This window comes from Mustela nigripes, chromosome 4, assembly GCF_022355385.1.
Source record: "Mustela nigripes isolate SB6536 chromosome 4, MUSNIG.SB6536, whole genome shotgun sequence".
NCBI lineage: Eukaryota > Metazoa > Chordata > Mammalia > Carnivora > Mustelidae > Mustela > Mustela nigripes.
Window position 1 is genome coordinate 46,148,592 of NC_081560.1, and position 22,451 is coordinate 46,171,042.

The following is a 22,451-nucleotide window of genomic DNA, read 5'->3' on the forward strand; positions in this document are numbered from 1 at the left end:
TCCCATCACTGAAATTATGAAAAAAGAGTTGAACACTGGATATGACAGAGAATGTGAAGGATAAAGGGGACCCTTGACTCTCATACCATACACAAAATGGACCACAGACCTAAATGTAGGAGCTCAAACTATAAAAACTTAGGAAAAAAACAGGAGTAAATCTTCATGACTTTGGGTTAAGTTAGGCAATCGTTTCTTAAGATACGACAGTAAAAGCACAAGCAATAAAAGCAAAAAACTGATAAACTGGGCATCAAAATTAAAAACTTTTGTGCTGTAAATGATACCATTAAGAAAGTGAGAGGTAGGGGCGCCTGGGTGGCTCAGTGGGTTAAAGCCTCTGCTTTCGGCTCAGGTCATGATCCCGGGGTCCTGGGATAGAGCCCCACATTGGGCTCTCTGCTCAGCAGGGAGCCTGCTTCCTCCTCTCTCTCTGCCTGCCTCTCTACCTACTTGTGATCTCTGTCAAATAAATAAATAAAATCTTTAAAAAAGAAAGTGAGAGGTAAACTACAGAACAGGAAAAATACTTGCAAGTCATATATTTGATAAGGAACCTGTATTACAATTCTATAATAACAAAATAACTCTGTCAACAAATGGGCAAAGGCAGTAAATAGACATTTCTCCAAAGAAGATAGACAAATGGCTCATAAGCACATGAAAAGATGATCAACTTCCTTAGTCATCAGAGAAACAGAAATCAAAACCACAATGAGATACCACTTCACACTCACTGGAATGGGTAAGATAAAAATGGTAGATAATAATGAATGTTGATGAGAATGTGGAAAGATAGAAACATTCTTTCATTACTGTTAAGAATGTAAAATGGAACAGCCAGTTTGGTAAAGAGCTTGGTAGTTCCCCCAAACTATTCAGCGGAGTTACTGTATGACCCAGCAATTGGACTCCTAGGTTTATAATTCAGGAGAAATGAAAACATGTCCACATAAAAACTTGACACAAATATTCGCAGCACCTTTACTCATAATAATCAAAACAAATAGAGCAACTGAAATTTTGAATTGATGAACAGATAAACAAAACAATGGTATATTAGTACATTGGAATATTATTTGTAATAAAAAGAAATGAAGTACTGATGCATGTTATACATTCATAAGCCCCCCCCAAAAAGAAGTCAGTCACAAAAGACCACATAATATATGGTTCCCTTTATATGAAACATTTAGAATACACAAGTTTACACAGACATAAGATTAGTGGTTGTCAAAGAGAAGAAGGGGTGGGGTGGGAATGGTTGCTAACTGGGTTTCTTTTGGGGATAATGCAAATGTTTCAAAATTGTGGTGATGGTTGCACTCTGTAAATGCACTAAAAACTATTAACAAGTATACTTTAAATCATGAAATTTACGGTAAGTGAATCATCATCTCAATAAAAATGTTAAAACAACAACAAAAAAATGCTGACCAGTGGTTATGAGACCCTGAGAATCTTACTCTGGATCACTCACATTCTAGAGGTCCTCTTGGCACTGTCTATACAGCACAGACATATATGGGCAAGAGTAACCTTCCTCCACCTGGGTTTGGGAGGTAGTAAGCAAAATTATAGCACCTCCTCAGACAAACATCTGGTCAGCATGATGCAAGTTTTTGTTATTTTTGGAAGGCAGTACTGCGATATGCTTGTGCCCTAACCTGCTGGTTGGGCCCATGAAGTCTGCAGTGGATAGTGCTCAGGGCAGCAGTGTTCCTGTTTGCTGAGTGAGCAGGAAAGGGACCTAAAACTGCAAAGCAGAATGCTCACAGCACAGCTCAGAAAATTTCCTTGTGACAAAACATATGCACAACGCTGAGCAAAGTCTTCCTCACTCCTGAGCTCCTCTCTTCCTCCTACCCCCAAATTGAGTCTGCTATTCTAGGTCAACATACTTTAAATATAGGTGCATTATGAATCAGCTAGAATTATATAATGATCAAGCAGGAAGGACCTTTCAAAGTATTATGTAATGGAGCAATGACTCTGAAGCCACTTACTAACTGTGTGACCTTGGGCCAGTTCCTTCACCTTTCTGTGTCTCAGTATCTTCATCTGGAAAATGGGAATAATAAAGGCAACTGCTCCTTAAAATTGCCATGGAGATTAAATGAGTTATCCATGTAAAATGTTTAGAATAATGCCTGGACCGTTACTGAGTCTTTTACTATTTTTATAATGTTTAACTGGTAAATCTCATCATTTTTACAGAGGAAGATGCTAAGCTCAGAATGGAAAAGCGACTCTGAAGCTGGCAGTGACAGAGCTGGTATCAGCGGACTCCTCAACTAGAGCTCTACTGTAGAGCATCCATTTACAACCGAGCATATATAATATTCCTTGACCAACTTTTAGGGCTTTAAAGATACAAATAACAAACATACAATGCTTAGCTCTGCATCTCACACAGTACAGGTGTTTGTGAAATGTCTGATCCATTTCCTCTTTATTCCAGGTTTAATCTAATAGTTGAAGAGAGGACTTGACACTAAATCCCAGGAAGTCCAATGTTCTGATGCTTAAAAAGTGGAATGGTTTAGGGCTGTTGAAGAAGAAAATACACAAAAGCTCTCACTTTCTCTCTCTTCTTCTTCTTCTTTTTTTTCATTTTCCTTTTAAGGAGCACGGGGTACCTGAATATAATACCTAGTATACTAGGAAAAGGGACTGCTTCTATTTCTGTAGTTTAGCACTATACTCATGCAAACAATTTAGATGTTATTCTCAGGGCTTGATGATGCTTCCAACTTCCAGTAATTGATACCTACCAGTTTATTTCAAGAGGCAAGAGAAACTCATAAAATACAGTATTTAGCAAAATACAATAAATGCAATCAAAGTAAGCTTTTAAACAATCCTCTCATCATCTCTCTCTCTTTCCCACACTCCAACCACTCCACAGTGTTCAAACCAGTGTAAGAAGCCCTGCAGGGGCCTATGGAGCTTCCTAGAGACTCCTGCAGCCTTGCTGGAACCTCAGCCTCACTCTAAACTCTGCAGCTTTCTGGGTCTTCTTTCCTTTCCTCACTTGCCTGTCTCTATGCTGCTTTGGGGCCTCCATACGGACATTCCCTATAGCTAAAAATTCTTCGCAACCTCCAGTTGCAGCTCTGCCTTGGCCTTGCTAACTAGCTTCTATTTATCCTTCAGGCTCTGCTTGTGTTTTTTCTTCAGAGAAGCCTTCACCAATGACACAGACTAGCTTTTCTCCTTCACATTTCCCCAAATCACACACGCTTGGAACATGCTTCTAAGTACTTATTCAACGAATGTCTTTCTTGCCCCTAGACTATAAGCTCAAGGAAGGCTGGGATTGTGTCTCTTCCTCAATGTTGCTTGCCCTGTGGTTAACACAGTGCCCAGGACACCGCAGGTGCTGAATGAAATTAACAATGTCCTCCAAGTAGTCAAAGGATCAGCGAATAAACTGATTTCTTAACTGGTCCACTCAACTTTGACAAAAGGTTTCCATATCAAGCTGTGGGCATGACAAAATTACACAAGCAGCTTTGATTTAGAGAAAAATTTAGAATGAACAAAAACTGGAGTTCGGATTATATGTATTTTAAAATTACTACATGCAAAACCTTAAGACAAAATATTACTTTTAAAAACCAGCTTCATGGGGTGCCTGTGTGGTTCAGGTCATGATCCCAGGGTCCTGGAATAAAGCCCTGTGTCGCACCCCATGCCAGGCTTCCTGCTCAGTAGGTAGCCTGCTTCTCTCTCTCCTGCTCCCTTTGCTTGTGCGCTCTCTCTATCAAATGAATGAACAGAATCTTAAAAAACAACAACAACAACAGTCACACTATGCTCTTTTGGGATACTAACTCACATAGGAGGGTGGAAGAAACAAGAATGCATTTGTTCCTCCTAGGCTATACTGCTCCTTTCTGAAGTAAATTGCTGTCCTGATGAAAGACAATGTGCTGAAACATAACTATAAGTATACTCAGGAAAAGTACCCAGCGGTGTGATGGGGTTCTATGAACAGTGTGACCACAATGAGGAGACACCTGATTCAAGGGAACAAGCAGCATGATATAAGGACAGTTGCCTTTGGCAATGGCTCCAGCCCCCTTTTTTTAGGGCTTCACCCTGGCACACTCGCAGAATGTGCTTGGGGCAGGAAAAAAAAAAAAAAAAGGCTTTTCCAACAGGACAGATGGTATAAGCATCACATGATAAAGATTCCAAAAGATTCTTCTAGAGGAATTTCAATTTATTGAAGGATACATAACAACAGTGGAGAGGGGGTGGTAAAAATGGCATTTCACAACAGGAAGCAGGTACTGTACCCAGAGATTAACCTTTCCATATAAATGAGGAGAGGAAGAAAGGTGAAGCAAAAAAAAAAAAAAAGGGGGGGGGGGGGGGGGGGGGAGAGGAGGTAGAAGAAAAGAAAGATGAGTATTCAGGATGAAAGAAAAAAAGTTAAAAAGCAAGTGTGATGGAAAGGAGTGAAAAACCAGGAACTAAAATTACTCTAGGACATAAGAGCTATATATCTCAGGAATTGGAGATACTTCAAAGGAAAATTACCTGATCAAGCATGTTCCCTTTAGCTTACAAGAGTGTTAACCAGCATTGGACATTCACCAAAGCCCAGCCACGAGTTATTCACATCTAGTTTAATCCTCTGACATCAAAGAAAGTCCTCAAAAGCAAAGGGAAGATCTTCTAACACTTCTCCTCAATCAGCCTCTACTAATGATTATTCGAAAAATAAACAGGACTCACTCCTAACCATAGTTTGCATAAGGAAGAGATTCTGGGTACACCCAACAGGTGCACTTTTGGCTGGGCTATGTAACCTCATCAAAGTCATTATGCCAACTGATCCTCCCAGACACATCAGTCCTTAAACCACCCCAGAGCATCAGCACATTACAACGTTTAAAAACTGTTCTATCAAAGAACGGGTGGGACAATATATCTCTCCCACTATAAGATATACAGGGAATACTTTTGATTTCAAATACAGTGCTACAAAAATTAATAAGTGTCCAGCTCATTTTCCACAACAAAGTTCAGTTCCCAAAAGGTGAGTAACACAAGTTTCCAGCAAGCAGAAGGCTTTTACTAAACATTGGTTGCACAAATGGGGAAAAAAAAAAAAAAAAAGCTAGTTCTGAATCATATTCACAGTTGGAGAATAGTTATGACCTTCCAAGATACGAAATTAAGTACTTCCACACATGGGAAAGGGGGCGGGGTACTATTTTTAAGCCATTCTGCTCAGCAGTGCAACAAAACAGTTGCTACGGTTTCATTATGGTAATTTGTGAGTCTGTAAAACAAAAAGAATGCTCAGTGAGAAAAGCAAAAACCGTGTACCTACTTTGGAGCGTTCGAACTGTTGAGATGGAACTCTTGATACCTTGGTCCGCCCAGCTGACTCCGAAGGTGACAAAAAGAAAGTGTTTGCACTGGGGACTTTGTTTGAAAAAAGGACCTTTTACCTCCGGAATTCCAGCTCACCTTCGGCATTCATTTGAAACCTTCCAACCTATCTGCTGGCCGGGCGAGACCAGCTCGTTGGCCAGAATTCGACAGACTCCCAGAAGACCCCACTGCGGAAGGCAGCGGCCCCCTCCCGCTGACACCGAGGGCATCCTGCCTTTCAAGTCACCCCAAAACTCAGTATTTCATAGCTTCTCCTGAAGCGAAAGGGCAGCCAAGGCCCTCATCGAGCCCCAACAGAGGTCTGTATCCGAAGAGCATGGGTGACACGGTCCTGTGAGAATACCTTTGGGTAAATACTCCCGAGCCATGCAGGCCTCTCTGGTTTCAGGAGGGACCATGACCCCGACCCCCAGGACTCGCGTCCCGACGCCGCCCTCCGGCTGCTCAAACAAAGGACCCGGCGTCTAGCGCGTCCCCCACTCACCGCTCAGATAGTTGGTCCACTTGTACAGCACCCCCTCCATGGCGCCCCAGGCCCCTTGGTCCCCGCCGCGCCAGGGCCGTTTCCCCTCGCCCGCCGGCACCTCACTGCCCCAAGCCCCAGGAAGCGAGGAGCACCGGCAGCAGGGCCATAGCCCAGCGCTGCCGAGCCGCCGACTCCCGGCGCCCGGGCCCGGTGCGGGGACGCCTGGCCAGTCTCTCACATCCTCGGCCCGGGGGCGGGGTCACTGCGGCTGCCTCGGCACGGAGGAAGCGGCTGGCCAGGGGGCCCGCGCGGTAGAGCCGGCGCACTGACCACGAGGAGGCCAAGGCACCCTGTGGGCCCGAGTGGTGGCTGCAGCCTCCAAGTTGCAGCTAGCTAGGCAGCGGGTCGCAGGCGGTGCAACCGCAAGCTACCTGAGTCCCCGACCCGCCGGGCCCGGGGCCCGCTTGCGCATGCCCAGGGCGCCGTCCGTGCGCACGTTCCCAAAATCCACTCCGGAGTTTGGCAGCAACCGCGGCGGCGGCGGCGGCAGGGCTGACTTAGCGGGAGGGGCAGGCAGGGAAATTGAGTCCTGGGAGGCGGGATTGGGAGTAAGCGAAGGGTCTGAGGATCCGAAGGATCAGTGTGGCATACAATCATGTTAACGGTACCATAGATTGGGAAGAACCCACCACTCTGTATTTGGGGGTCAATGTGACCCCTTGGGGTGCCTCCTGCGTTCTACTTCCCAGGGTCCAATTCTTATCTCAAGGGTAATTAATCCCACAAAATCGACCTAGCCAGCAATAGAGCCTACAGAGTTGCTGGGAATTTCACAATAGGATACTGTGAGGCTAGTAAACATGTTGTTTAAACCCTAAGGCCTCGCTGCTGGAAGTGTGATCCACGGACAGCGGCATTGGCGGCACCTACGAGTTTGTCAAAACCGCAGGATCTCACCCCCAGCCCAGGACTCCTGAGTCGACATCTGCATTTTAAACAAGATTCTCCGGGGGATTCCTAAGCATATTAAAGTGTGAGAAATTACTGTGCTAAGGATATTTGTCCAGGGAAAATGTTAACAACAGATTAAGTGGAAAGAGCAGAGTACGAAACAAAGTGTACAATCTGGTCCAAATTATTTTAGGTTTATGTCAGGGAAGCATGCACCAAAAATGTTAAGGTGATTATTTGTAGATGGTGGCGCTATAGACGATCTTTTTTCCTCTCTTTTTCTTTAGCATAAGATTGCCAGATTTAGCATGTAAAATACAGAATGGATTCGTTATTTTCTGAAATTCATATTTAATTCGACTCCTGTATTTTAACCGGAAAAGCTACTTTCGTGTTTTCCAGTCTCTTCCAAATCGACCATAACGAACATGTTTTGCTTTTGAAACTAGGCTAAAAAGGTAAAACAAGTAATTTTAAGCTAAAATAAGCCCATGTACTTCATCACCGTGATGACTGTTTCTTTTTTAAAGTGGAGGTCTGCGCCTCCTTATCCACGCTAGAAGCTATCATTGACCCTCTACACTACGGTTACCACCTTGTGATAAATATTAGCAGCCATAACAGTACGCGGCGTTGTAGAACGCAACGGATCGGGTTTGAGGGCGGAGCTCAACTGCTTTGAGGCTGAACAACTTTAAACGGGACCTTAACCTCTCCCAGCCCAGATATACTTATCATTCAACTGGGATTAAAGAACCTGCTTTACCCGCAGTGCTGTGAGGTGTGTACGCACGGGAACGCAACGCGCTCTGCGAACCCTACAGAACTATTAAAGTCTTTATCGTCTATACCGTAAATTAAATAATCACATTAGTAGGAGGGTGGAATCCTGGGGGCGGCCTCTCAGCATCTGCGAGAGTAAACTAGTGTTTCCGGAAACCGCTAACCTTTCACCCGGCCCAGTACTCTTCCCAGGAAGCTGAGCCCGCATATTTTACAGATGTAAATCGGCCGGAGGCGTTTCCGGTTAGCCCCGCGCGTCTCCGGGTCCCCAGAAGTCCGACATTGTGAAATTCTTTAATCCGCCGAACTCTAGGACCACTCCCTGCGGTTCGCAGCCAGACCCGCGGACAGCTCCGCCCAGCTGTAATTGTTGCAGCATCATTGGTTTGAGGGTCTCCAGCGGACAGCACCGTAAGCCAATGGGAAGTCGTCTTTCTCCGGCGGCCGAGGTTTGTGAGCCAGTTAGACCCGGGTTTGGAGTTTAACTCTTTAGAGATGGGTTCGCCGTGCGTGGGAAAGTTGTAGTGAATGTGCCACGTCTGCTAGGATCGGGGAATAATGAACGTGCCAGAGGCCGTTGTCCTTACGCCTTCAACTATACTCCTAGCTCTATGAAGTGGGGGGTCCTTTCTCTGTTTTTGTGGGAACTTCTTTCCAGCTCCAGCAACATGAGGCTTTTCTTGTGCAACGCGGTGTTGACGCTGTTGGTCACTTCTTTGAGCGGGGCTCTGATCCCTGAACCAGAAGTGAAAATTGAGGTGCTCCAGAAACCTTTCATCTGCCATCGCAAGACCAAAGGGGGGGATTTGATGTTGGTCCACTATGAAGGTTACTTAGAAAAGGATGGCTCCTTATTTCACTCCACGTAAGTAATTGTACCCTGAAGGCGAAGTAGTGAAGAACCCACCCACCTATGCCAGACCTCGGGCAGGAGAGGTAGCCTGCACCAAGTTTTCACCTCTCTTACAAAAAAAAAAAAAAAAATAGGCAATATATTATTTCCTTCTTTGGGAAAGGAAATTGTTTAACCACAATCTTATATAACGGGGCCCGTGAAGTTCTTATTGGAAACGTGGTAAGGATAAGGGGTTAATTTTTTATTATAAAAATTCGCGCTAGAATCTTTGAAATACTGCAGAAATATCTAGATGTATAGTTAGGCGGTACATAGAAAAAAAAAAAAAAAAGGAATTCATATTTTTCATACTTCATTCCCGAGAGAAAAAGGTCTCAATTCCATTTTTTATTTGGTGTAAGTGAAATTTACTTAAAACTTTACACAGCGACTTCATGAGACGTATACACAATCATTTATTTGCTTGTTGTAGGGTATGCTAATCCAGTCCATTGGTCTATTTAATCTTTGTACTTACAGATAACATTTTGGTCAAGGCACAGTACCATGATTTGTTTCATTATTTGTTTCTTTCTAGAAATTCAAAGACTTCATTGATGGGTGTGGGTGTGGTTATGGAAGATTAATCCAATACCTACAGTGAAGGATTTTCAGGTGGTTACACTATCATTATTTCTGTTCTATAAACAAAGAAATTGCAACATGGAAAAGTTTTACAAGTGTACTGATTTCTAATTAAGCATTGATTCTCTTCATTCCATTCCAAAAGTGTTTATTGAGCATTTCTTTTATGTTAGGCCTTATGCTTGATACTAGGGAGATTAAAAAATTTTTGCTTCTTCATCCTTGTCCATTCATTTATCTGTCCATCTAACAAACCCTTGTTGAGTGCCCACAAGTCAGGCCTTGAGGATGCAAAGATGATTAAGAGTGGATCCTTGTCCTTCAGCAGAACATCATCTACAGAGGGGAGGAAGACAAGTCAGTAACTCATGCTATATAGTACAGAATGTTCAGATGTTCACAAGGCATAATGGAGCCTTATTTATGATCTGAGATGTGGACAAAGAGAAAGACTTTTCAGAGACCATAATTGAGATGGGCCTTGAAAGATGGGTGGAAGATTCCTTCCGGTGGAGAATGGGGGCAGAGAGGAATGCCAGGTAGAGAATGGCATGAACTAAAGAAGTGTAACTTTGTGGCCTTTCCTGGATCTGATTTTTGATAACCTGCCATCATTGAGCATTCAGTCCTGGTCTGTCTTTAGAGAAGTGAATGGCACCCTTCTTTGAACTCTGTTAGCCCTTCTGAAACTTTCAAAACAGTGGCTTGCCATAGAATTTGCAACACCTCTGTCTTCTCATCCACAAAGCCAATACCACAGTGAATGTTAAACAATATTAAGGTTTGTGTTTTAAATTTTCTATCACATGTTTATTTTTAGTTCGATGTTGACACAGCCTGATTTCTTTCAGGTCTCAGAACTTATGTGGACTTTGATGGTAGCCATAAGACATTATTTAGCATTTTGCCACTAAAGTTATAGTATCTGATGAGGGGACTGTTGTCATGTGGCTTCAGTGTAAATGGTCAGGAACTGCTCACCCGGAGCATTGTGACCATCAAATGGTCCACCGTAAAGCACATTTGCCATTTCTAGAACGATGGCCTTGTGGTAAATAGTTTAAATCCTTTAGCTGTGAAAATAAATGTGTTCAAACTGTAGTCAGTGCTGGGTGGCAGATTGTTTTCTTCCTACTTTATTCTTTTCTAGCCTTCCAAGTGTTCTACCGTTGGCAGTTTGTTTCTTTAGTAATAGGGGGAAATTAAGGAAAAGAGGAAGTAATGGCCTTTACCTGGATTTAGTAACTAACCTTGGTGCCCATGAAACCTAGCAGCTTCGTTTCTTGTTCTCACCTCTAAGATATCTTTGAGAACACTTTCCTTATTACACTGAAGGGAGCTATTTGGGGCTCAGGTCCTGCTCAGCCCACAAGCCCCCTAGCAGCTTGCCAGCTGGTTTCTTAGGCTGGCCTCTCTCCAGCTCATAAGCCAGGATACTTTGACTATTTCGTTCTCCCTCAGTCTTTGAGGGACCACTCCTCCAGGCTTCCCTGCAGAGCCCCACAGAAGATGCCTGCGGCCAGCGTCTAGGGGTTCAGGGTTGAAGAACAGCCTTTTCCATCTATCAGAGCCATCACCAGGGTGTACATCAGGACAGTTTGTGGGTAAGCTGTAAGGTGCTGTGCTCCTGACTCTCCAGTGTCCATGTGGGTATGAACCCATGTGTCTTGGCAGTAAATTCTCCTTAGCTTCTCATCTTCCTTCCCCAACTCTCCCATTTTCCATTATTTTTCCCTCTTCTGCCCCCTTCAATTTTCCTGGGACAGCATCCCTGTGGTTAAGACCTTGAACTTTGGAGTTGGATTATATACTGGCACACTTCAGTTTCTTCCTCTGTACAATGGGCAGGTGGGAGGGGGAATAATGGTACTTACTTCCTATGGTCATTGTTAGAGTTAAAAGAAGCAAAGCATTTAGGGTAATACCTGGTACACAAAAAAATCACAAATAGTTATTAACTGTTTTATTATTATTCCCTCTGCCCTTCTCTATCTGAGTCAATTGTGTGAAATTTGTATCAAGAAATATGGGCAGTGAATTACAAAATTGACTTGGTTTTTGTGTATGTATATAACTGTTTTTGTTAATTTCCAAATTTAATCACTTATGGGTAGAAAAAATATATACCAGCAATAAAGTTTCTAAACAGTTCTAATGTGTTGTTGTTGTTGTTGTTTTCTGTTGTAGTCACAAACATAACAATGGTCAGCCCATTTGGTTTACCTTGGGCATCTTGGAGGCTCTCAAAGGTTGGGACCAGGGCCTGAAGGGAATGTGTGTAGGAGAGAAGAGAAAGCTCACCATTCCTCCTGCCCTGGGCTATGGAAAAGAAGGAAAAGGTAATAACAATTCTCCTTTATACTATAGCATTGGAGTTCTTCTCTGGATTAGAAGACCAAAATCAAAGTAACTACTATATGGGGTTTTTTTCCCCCCTAAAAGTAAGTAGAGGATGTGTATTTTTTTTGGAAGTGTGATTGTGTCTTGATTATCATTTGAAATGGTCAAATTAAAGCCATTATATCTTAATAGTCAATTGAGTTAATGATAAAAAGTTCTGGAACCTTCAACTCTATCATTAACAATTAACCACCATATTAACCCAAAGAATGGTTTGTTTGTTTTTTAAAATTATGGCACAGTACCCATAACGTAATGTTTACTCTTTTAACCATTTTTTAAGTGTACAGGTCAGTGACACTATGAACATTCACATGGTTGTATAAGCATCACCACTATCCACTTCCAAAACTTTTTCATTCTCTCCAGCTGAAACTCATCAACTTATTTTGACAATGCAAAAAGAAAGATTATTCAACAGACATGTTTTGATGAGTTGAACATGTAAAATGTAGATGGTTAAGGTATTGAATGAGGGTTAGATGTGGACTGCTGGTGACTTACAACTGAAGTTTTATACAACAAAGGTTTTTTGGGTTTTTTTTGAAGTTGTTTTCACTCTTGTTTTAAAGTTGTTTTGTAACTTTTTAAACATTCATTTATAAAAACTAATGGAGTACGGGAGCACCTGGGTGGCTCAGTGGGTTAAGCCTCTGCCTTTGGCTCAGGTCATGATCTCAGGGTCCTGGGATTGAGCCTTGCATCAGGCTCTCTGCTCAGTGGAGAGCCTGCTTCCCTCTCTCTCTCTCTTTCTACCTGCCTCTCTGCCTACTTCTGATATCTCTCTCTCTCTGTCAAATAAATAAAATCTTTTAAAAAAAAAGAAAATGAATGGAGTGACATAGAATGAGTTTAATAAAACAGAAACAAATGGGCTAGCTTATTCCAGGAGATTTTGTGATAGTTTGTTGCCGGGCAGGCATGCACGCTCATGGTTGGTGTGGGAAGCCGTGCGGCTTTCCAAAAGGCTATTTACAAGAGGCCAGACGATGTTTTCTGTATAGGATATGCACATGTCCCGTATTTCCTCTCTAGTTTTTTTTTTTTTTTATTTGACAAACAGAGATAGGCAGAGAGGTTTGGCAGAACTTCCTTTTTTTTCTTTTTAAGATTTTTTTTTTTAATTTATTTATCCTATCTAGTTTAACCTAAGGAAATAATCAGGTGTCAGGAGAAAGATTCATGAACAGTGATGTCCAGTACTACATTGTTTCTAATAGCAAAAATACCTGGAAACAACTTCAGTGGATAATGGGAAGGCTTTAGCTAAATAAAATAGGGCCCAGCTATTTAAAAATGGCATTTCAAAGATTAAAATATATATATATATCCAAGTGTGTATGATATAATGTTATATGTAAAAGTGGAAAGTAAAGCTATAGTATATGCAAGAGTAAGTATTAGGAAAAAGTATATACACATATACAGTGAATCACAAGGAAATAATTAAGAATGGTGACAGTGGATGTCTGGGAATTATTTTTGTTTCTGGTTCTGTTTCTTCCAAATTGCCTACAATGGGAATGTATTATATATAATGAAGGGAAAAAAATGTTTTTAATGATTTTTATTTATTTATTTGAAAGATCAGAAGTAGTCAGAGAGGCAGGCAGAGAGAGAGAGAGGAGGAAGCAGGCTCCCTGCTGAGCAGTGAGCCCGATGTGGGGCTCGATCCCAGGACCCTGAGACCATGACCTGAGCCAAAGGCAAAGGCTTTAACCCACTGAGCCACCCAGGCGCCCCAGGAAAAAAAATTTTTTTAAAGGACTTATCTGTTTTAGGGAGAGAGAGAGTACACATGCATGAATGAGTAGGGGGAGGGGCAGAGGGAGAGAATCTCAAGCAGACTGCCGGCGGAGCATGGAGCCCTGCCCAGGAGTTGATCTCATGCCCCAGGAGATCATGACCTGAGCCAAAACCAAGAATGAGACTCTTAGTGGACTGAACCACCCAGGTGCCCACCCCCACCCCCCAAATAATATTGAGCAGTCATCAGATCCAAACAGGGAACCACTCTAATTCTATAGAATCAGATTTTATAGAATCACTGTGATTCTACAGACTGCACAGTATCCTTAGGTCTAAGCTTAACCATTCACAAAGTGAGAATCCTAGCCCCAGTTTCCTGAGAAGAAAGTAAGTGCCATCTGTGAAGCATTGTATGTTCTAAAATGGAACTTGCTATATAAATCTTATGCACAGAATGGGATTTACTAACCAAATTCAATTCTTATTTTAATAATCTCTTTAGAGAAGAAAATCAAATACCTAGAAAATGTTTCTCTGATGTTCAGATGTATTCTATTACCTTCCCGCTGTATCTTTATTGTCTCACCTTTAATGTAGAGGTAGTATTAGTCCATTATTCTTCCTCCATACTGTCTTTAACTCAGTTTTACTTTATAACAGGTAGAGATCTAAATTTGAGTCATTTCCTCCAAACTGAGAGCCGTGAAACTAACTGTGCTAATATGTTTTTAACACTAATTTTGTCGTCCTTTGGTACCATGTTTGCATGCCTCTGGAAAGACACCAGTTTTTTCAACGACCTAGTATATGCCCCTTCTCTGTCTAGATCTGGAATGGTAAGCTTGGGCACACAGTGTAAGTTTTGTTCTCTTTAATACTTAACAAACGATCTTTCATAAAAATATGTGGGATTTGGGTGGGTGAGTGGAGGGGAATTAAGAAATATTTGTAATGTTTACCCAGACCTGTATGTTAAATATAGCTGTAAGGAAATAAGTTGAAAAAAATTGTTTGTATTTCCCAGAAAGTTTTTTTTTTTTTTTTAAAGGTCCCTGGGAATTTAACAAAGCTCTTTTCATTTTTAAAGATTTTTATCTCCCTTCTCAGAAATCTGTTTTAATTTCTTCTCTAATGAAATTTCTTCAAAATAGGTATAATGTTCTATATCAGAGGGGATGTTGCCTAACTTTCTGAAATTGTTGAAACTTTCTGTATTGTTTTTAAGCCTGTAGGAGAATTCTGTCTTATTAATATATAATGACAGTTCACTATTTACCAAGTATTATGCTAAATATTTTGCATGGATTTATCTTCCTTCATCCTCCCGACAGATTCTGCATTTTTCAGATGAGGAAATAGGCTTAAACCAGGGCCGGAGTAAGCTTTAATACCAGCTAGTGTGACACCAGTTCTCACTCAGCTAGATACTGCCTCCCAGTGGTCAAAATGGCAGGATGGTATATTCTAGGTCAGGACTTTTGATGACCCTCAAATTAGTAAATCACTTGTACTATAATTAACTCTGAATTATCTAAAGCCCTTTAAGTCATTCTTGCATGTAATACGTAATATATTAATTATATTTGAAACAATACCAGGCCACTGGGTATATCTGTACGTATGTGTATGTTTGTGTGCACAACACAATTTGTAATTGCAAAGTCAGAAACAGACTGCTTTTGATCTACTACTTTGGATTATTCCTTCTCTATTCTATTTACTTGAGTAAAATATAATTATAAAATAATTTATGTGTGATAATGTTAGGAAGGCTCTTCATTTAATTCAATCAAAAGAATATTTTTCAGTGTCATAAGTTTTCTGTCATAAAAACTCTGAGGTTGTTTAAATAAAAGTTAACCTCCCTCTCTTCTCATGTCAGGTAAAATTCCCCCAGAGAGTACACTGATATTCAACATCGATCTCCTGGAGATTCGGAATGGACCAAGATCCCATGAGTCATTCCAAGAAATGGATCTTAATGATGACTGGAAACTCTCTAAAGCTGAGGTGATCTTTCCTTCGTCATATTCCTTTCTTTCTTTGTTTCTTTCTTTCTTCTCACTTTTTAAAAAATATATTTTTAATGAAAATTTATTTTTACTTGGATAAAATATTTACAAGCTTTTAAAAAATACTAATGCTTTGAATGTTGGCGCTTTTTTAAAAAATAGGAAATCCTTGTTTTTGTTTGTTTGTTTGGTTGGTTGGTTGGTTTTTTCCACCCTTTTCTGTGCATGTGGACATTTCAGGGATGACAGCTCCTCTGGTAAAGGGTCCAGGAAGCAATACAGTGGTTGGGGAGGGTTTGAATCAGGCAGACCCAGTGAGAGTCCCCGTTCCACCACTCAGAGCAACAACAGAATCACAGATCCCCCAAGTTACATTTCCTCACCTGAAAATATTTACTTCTAACAGCTATTTATGGATTAAAGGCAATAATGTATAGGAAAGTACCTTCTTGCCTTCTTATTCTCGAAACAATACTGGGAAGTAGGGAGGATAGGAATAAGCCTCACTGAAAATCTGAAGACCGGAGTGCATAGGCATTAATGACTGACCCAGGGCTGTGCAGAGAAGGGGAAATCCTTGTTTTGGGGAGAAATATATTGAGACTTAGGAAACATCATTCATTCTTTTGCCCCCACCTGCCCTCATCCATACCATATTTAAGGTTCACTGTCTCTTGCCCTCACCCTGAGTTTTTGAAAGATCCATTTTGCTAAGACAATTCCCATTTTGGAATTGCTATATAAGAAACATAGATGTCATGAGAAATATCTCATGTTGATGGTTTCTGTTTAGAACTGTAAACTGGCTGTTAAATGTACTTGTAATTTCCTAGCAATTAACTGCAAACAACCCACATGCTGTTTTGTTCTGGTTCAGACCTGGAAGAACCAGACCTTTCTCAGCCCCCTCTTAATCCTGATATCTGAGTAAGGAGAAAGCAAGAAGTCTTCTAACATTTATTTGGGCTTTTGCAGCCATTTTTACACATACCTGTCTTGGTCTGGCAGCTGTGGGGAAAGAAGTGGAGGTAGACATCTGCTCTGTGTTTTTCTGCTTGCCCATGTTCTCCATCTTCCCTTGGCTGGTCAGAAATCAGGTCCCTTTTTATGTTTTGATCAATTTCCCTCTAATGGCCAGGAAATGATTAAGTCTTAAATAAGTACGGTTGTTAGGAACTCACAGAGTCATGAGCTACAGTAACTCAATTTATAACATATCATATTATTACCAGCCATAGGACTTTTTGATGTCCAAGATAAATTTTAGTTACCTTTCATTAAAAAAAAATCTTAACTATGCTGTGAAGTATGTAAACCTCGCGATTCACAGACCTGTACCCCTGGGGCTAAAAATACGTTGTATGTTTATAAAAAAATTTAAAAATTTAGAAAAAAAAATGGTGAAAACAATCTTAAATATACAACACATTCACATGGTTCAAAAAAAATCAATCCAATTAAAAAAGGTGTTTAATAGGAAGTCTTTCTCCCACCCACATCCTATTCTACTGTGTGATCTTTCCCCTTCTGCATGCAGTTTTATTGGATTCTAATGTATCTTTCTAGTGTTTATGCAAATACAAACAAACATGAATACATTTTCCTATTTCCCCTTTTCTTACACAAAAAAGTAACATGATATACATAATATTTGGCATCTTATTTTATTTGCAGTGAATCCTAGAGATATATTCTATATTAATCCATGTAGCTTTACTAATCCTTTTTTTTCTTTTTTTGCAACTTCATTAAATCTCCTGAATCTTAAAAGTAAATGTATGTCATATGTTTATATATTGGCCGTAAGGGGGGAAGGATTTGAAATTACTTATCTAACAGAAGGAGTCCTAGAGATCTGATGAAAAATGAAAATGCAGGTTGAACTGCATTATAGTGAATCTAGTGAGTAATTAAGAGCGGCATTATGTTTATATCCTTAAATGTCTGAACAAGAGTGGAAAATTTTAATCTAAGCACTCATAAAGCTGGATTTTGCTTTAATTTCTGAGATTGGAAGGTCATAAGGCATGATCATAGTCAGGTCCACAACATGTACTATTAGCAAACACTTACTTAAATTAAAAATGCTATTAGGAGTGGGGGAGGCAAGTGGGGGATGGGTGAAATAACTGAAGGGGGTTAAAAATACACTTACCGTGATGAGCACTGAGTGATGTATAGAATTATTGAATCACTCACTATATTGTACATCTGAAACTAAGTAACACTGTATGTTATACTGGATTTTTTGTAAATAATAATTTTTTAAAAAAAATTCTAAAAAATAACTTTAAAAAATGTCCTTTAATCTTTAATCCTTTAATCATATTTTAGTAGAAATATCTGTAATTCTGACCCTAGTTAGAAAATGAGATCTGGGGGCACCTGGGTGGCTCAGTGGGTTAAGCCTCTGCCCTCGTCTCAGGTCATGATCTCAAGGTCCTGGGATCGAGCCCCACATTGGGCTCTCTGCTCAGCAGGGAGCCTGCTTCCCCCCCACCCCCCTTCCTGCTGCTCTGCCTATTTGTGATCTCTCTCTCTCTCTCTGTCAAATAAATAAATAAATAAAGTCTTTAAAAAAAAAAAAAGAAAAGAAAATGAGATCTGGATAATTCAATGGAGTGAAAGACCACAGCCTTTCAAATGCTTGGCTTTATTTAGACTCTGATTAAGAATAGATAATATGCTTTCACTGGGTGTTTTTCAGATAATATAAGCCTTATCTTTGCCTCTGAGCAATATTCTGTGTCTCTACTGTAACACTAGAGCAACAGTTTTTAAGGGGAGAAAATTCCTTATAATTCTTTTACTGTCATTAGAAATATATGGTAGCTGTTCAGTCATTGTTATATTTAATCAAATGAACTACCAGTCCACTCTGTGATATTAACTGGATTGATGTGGGTATCTTATGAATTAGAATTATTAATGAGACCCATTATTTTGTAGGTGAAAGTGTATTTAAAGAAGGAGTTTGAAAAGCATGGTGCAGTGGTGAATGAAAGTCATCATGATGTTTTGGTGGAGGATATTTTTGATAAAGAAGATGAAGACAAAGATGGATTTATATCTGCCAGAGAATTTACATATAAACATGATGAGTTATAGAGATACATGTGCCCATTTTATATGGCATGCATCCTTAAAGACAGGACAATCATTTTTTCTTTAAAAGTCTTACTTTTTATAATGTGCTGTTCTTGTTCTGTTTTTTATTTTTATATATTTTTCTGACTATTATTCGAAGAAGCCCTTAAGATTCCTAAGTGCCTATTTCTTTCTGGTGAGTTATTGGGAAGAAAAAATTAATTTGTCTTTAATAGAAGACTTCTGGACCATTTTCCACTTTCACACATGAAGCCTTCTGTTTTACTTATTTACTTGTAATTTTAAAATAGCGCAGCTGGGAGCATGTCCAACATAAGACCAGGTTGTAGCACGAATTAGCTCCCCCTATCTACTTCCCTCTATTTTCTCCAAGTTAGACACTAACATTTGAAAAGCCATGTGCAGTATCCAGGGCTTACTATTTTCACGTTATAATGAAACAGTGTATCTGTGACTGCCTTTGAGTCTGCTTAAGCAAAGAGGAAATGGTTGTTGAGCTGGCCTTGTTAGTAGTTACTGCTCTACTGAGGAGATGTGCAATGCTGAAGTGAGTAACAAAGTTAATGACTTATAAATATGTATACATTGAAACCTTCTATGCAGGATTTAGCTGTATAAGGTTCCATTCCTATAGACTGATAACCTATAATAGTTGGTAGGACAAATTATTTATGTCTGGTTCTTTGTATTAATGTGTCAAAATTTTGTAACTGAGGAAGAGTATGTTTAGTTAGTGTTTAGTTTTTAAGTCTAGCCAATGACCTTTCCTGATTTACTAATGAATAAAATCTGTAACTAGTGTATTATATTACAATAACATTATATCATGAGGGAAATTTATTTCCCTCCTGATATTTCCCATTTCTGCTTACAAAAATATGACACACTCCCACAGCAGCTACTAGTGCATAGAAATCTGTCCTGGGTCAAAAAATGGATGATTTTCTAATTTTACCTGAAATTAGCTTTTATTCTTATTACTTTGAAAAAGCCTCCAAATCTTCATTTACTAAGAATAGTTCTTTATCGTTTATAATGTGATCTCAAGTGCATTGTTGTCTTTGATTTTAGTTTTTCTGAAGCCTATGAACAAAGCTGGTGGATCTTAGTGTACCTATTTAATAGATGAGGAAGTTATTCTTCAAGGATATCGGTTGTTTTGCCTGAGGTCTACAGCTAACTTGTGCATCAAGATTGCAGTCCCCAAGTTTAGTATCTTATATTGCCCTCCTTTGACTTCACTGGGCCTCATTTTCTCTTCAATTTGTACTCCCAACAGTTGGTGCTGTTTTTTGTCTTTGGGTCCTTATCCTTTGAAGATGGTTTACTGGCTGTTTTGGGTGCTTTTGAATTCTCCCTCTAATTTAGAACTGGCTCTGGGTTCATTGTTGGGGTTAGCACTGAATGGCCTCAAAAACCCTGTACTGTGAGAGGGTCGAGATATGTGTCTTAGTTCTTTCATTCTTGTTTACCTCTAGGGTTTTTGTTTGTTTGTTTGTTTTAGAGAATTATAAATAATTATTATATCATATACAGGCTATTTTCACTAGTTGTATATTGCATTTTCCTCACTAAAACATAAAGGTCTTGGGAAGAGCATATATAACACCTTTCTCTGATGAAATCAGCTATATGTAGAAAACTCTTAAATTGTCACCGCGGTTTTCCTCAACCTGGAGAAGTTAGGAACCACAGTACTGAAAGCCTTATGCTGTGTTCATTGGGAAGGAATGAGTTTGTCAAGGGGTGCTACTTGTATAGACATTATTGGTTGAGCAGGAAAAGTAAAAATAATTTTCATTATTTGGGCAGTGTATTTCTTTATCTCATGTGAATTTACATTTATTTCCGTCTAAATATGTAGTCACAAGTATGAAATGAAAACATACAAATAAGTTACGATGCTTTTAAGTATCTGCCTTTGGTTTAGCTGCAACTTTGTGTCTTTCCATTCACTGGAATAATCAGACATGAACGGCAAACTCACTTGTAATATAATTTGACTCATTAGTATTGCTAGATGTGTCCTATTTAAATTTATATGACTATGTTATATTTTCAAAATAAACTTTATTTGGGGAATAATTGGTTTTGGGAAAAATTCTTCAAGTACCTGTTTCCTCAGCAGCTTTACTGATGTTCCTAACTATTGTTCTAGGGTTTTCTGTTTGTTTTTAAATTGTGTTATGTTAGTCACCATACAGTACATCATTAGTTTTTGATGTAGTGTTCCATGATTCATTGTTAGCATATAACACACAGTGCTCCATGCAATCTCTGCCCTCCTTATATCCATCACTAGACTCACCCATCCCCCCCCCCCCCCCCCCCCCGAAATCTTCAGGTTGCTTCCTGGAGTCCATAGTCTCTCATGGTTTGTCTCCCACTCTGATTTCTCCTTCTTCATTTTTCCCTTCTCCTAATGTCCTCCATGCTATTCCATATGTTCCACAAATAAGTGAAATCGTATGATAAGTGACTTTCTCTGTTTGACTTATTTCACTTAGCAAAGTCTCCTCCAGTCCCATCCACATTGTTGCAAAACTTGGGAATTCATCCTTTCTGATGGCTGAGTAATACTCAGTTGTGTATGTGGACCACATCTTTATCCATTCATCTGTTGAAGGGCATCTTGGCTCTTTTCACATTTTGGCTATTGTGGACACTGCTGCTATGAACATTGGGATGCATATGGCCCTTCTTTTCACTACATCTGTATCTTTGGAGTAAATAACCAACAGTACAATTGCTGGGTCATAGGGTAGCTCTATTTTTAATTTTTTGAGAAAATTCCACACTGTTTTTTTTTTTTTCCAAAGTGGCTGCACCAATTTGCATTCCCACCAACAGCTTAAGAGGGTTCCCTTTTCTCTACAATTTCTCCAACATTTGTTGTTTCTTGCCCTGTTGATTTTTGCCATTCAGACTGGTGTAAGGTGGTATCTCAGTGTGGTTTTGATTTGAATTTCCCTGATGGCAAATGATGATGAACGTTTTTTCATGTTGTCTGCTAGTCATTTGTATGTTTTTGGAGAAGTGTCTGCTCATGTCTGCCTATTTTTTTGACTTGATTATCTGCTCTTTGGGTGTTGAGTTTGAGAAGTTCTTTATAGATCTTGGATATCAGCCCTTTTTCTGTAGTGAATATTTGAAGATGTTTGCAAATATCTTCTCCCATTTTCTGGGTTGCCTCTTTGTTTTCTTGACTGTTTCCTTTGATTTTTATGTTGAAACTAGATGGGGAGGATGGACAAGTTGTTGTAGGAGAGGGTGACACTTTGAATGTGCCTCTGATTATGTATTCTGTTTAGATATATTTATAAGGAAAGCTGTGTTTCCTTTTAAATTGTTTTGAAATAGGGGCACCTGGGTGGCTCAGTAGGTTGAGCCTCTGCCTTTGGCTCAGGTCATGATCTCAGGGTCCTGGGATCAAGCCCCACCTGGGGTTCTCTGCTTGGCAAGGAGCCTGCTCCCCTCCACCCCCCGCCTGCCTCTCTGCCTACTTGTGTTCCCTCTCTCTCTGTCAAATAAATAAATAAAATCTTTTTTTTTTTAATTTTTTATTTTTTATAAACATGTATTTTTATCCCCAGGGGTACAGGTCTGTGAATCACCAGGTTTACACACTTCACAGCACTCACCAAAGCACATACCCTCCCCAATGTCCATAATCCCACCCCCTTCTCCCAAACCCCCTCCCCCCAGCAACCCTCAGTTTGTTTTGTAAGATTAAGAGTCACTTATGGTTTGTCTCCCTCCCAATCCCATCTTGTTTCATTGATTCTTCTCCTACCCACTTAAGCCCCCATGTTGCATCACCACTTCCTCATATCAGGGAGATCATATGATAGTTGTCTTTCTCAGCTTGACTTATTTCGCTAAGCATGATACGCTCTAGTTCCATCCATGTTGTCGCAAATGGCAAGATTTCATTTCTTTTGATGGCTGCATAGTAGTCCATTGTGTATATACACCACATCTTCTTTATCCATTCATCTGTTGATGGACATCTAGGTTCTTTCCATAGTTTGGCTATTGTGGACAATAAATAAAATCTTTAAAAAAATAAATAGTTTTGAAATAAGCATTT

The 22,451-nt window shown here is 40.0% G+C and overlaps 2 protein-coding genes across 2 annotated transcripts in view; one reads left to right on the forward strand and one right to left on the reverse strand.

Moving 5' to 3' along the window:
- PLEKHA8 (pleckstrin homology domain containing A8) overlaps nt 1-6,351 on the reverse strand; it is a 52,986-nt gene extending 46,635 nt beyond the window's left edge. Inside the window, exon 1 of the mRNA XM_059396650.1 lies at nt 5,897-6,351. Coding sequence (XP_059252633.1) covers nt 5,897-5,936 — 40 coding nt within the window. The 5' untranslated portion in view covers nt 5,937-6,351. The remainder of the gene's footprint in view (nt 1-5,896) is intronic.
- Nucleotides 6,352-8,109: 1,758 nt separating this feature from the next.
- FKBP14 (FKBP prolyl isomerase 14) lies at nt 8,110-20,649 on the forward strand. Its single transcript, XM_059396651.1, has 4 exons — nt 8,110-8,477; nt 11,280-11,431; nt 15,124-15,251; nt 18,203-20,649. Exons 1-4 carry the CDS (start codon nt 8,224-8,226, stop codon nt 18,359-18,361), a joined length of 693 nt encoding a protein of 230 aa, XP_059252634.1. The 5' UTR covers nt 8,110-8,223; the 3' UTR covers nt 18,362-20,649.
- Nucleotides 20,650-22,451: the final 1,802 nt, after the last annotated feature.

What these genes read in the sequence shown, in the direction of transcription:
- FKBP14 (XM_059396651.1), top strand. Translation starts at nt 8,224, where the DNA reads ATGAAGTGGGGGGTCCTTTCTCTGTTTTTGTGGGAACTTCTTTCCAGC. An exon ending in CTATGGAAAAGAAGGAAAAG is followed by an intron (nt 11,432 to 15,123) that starts GTAATAACAATT and finishes TTCTCATGTCAG; the next exon opens with GTAAAATTCCCCCAGAGAGT. An exon ending in GGAAACTCTCTAAAGCTGAG is followed by an intron (nt 15,252 to 18,202) that starts GTGATCTTTCCT and finishes ATTATTTTGTAG; the next exon opens with GTGAAAGTGTATTTAAAGAA.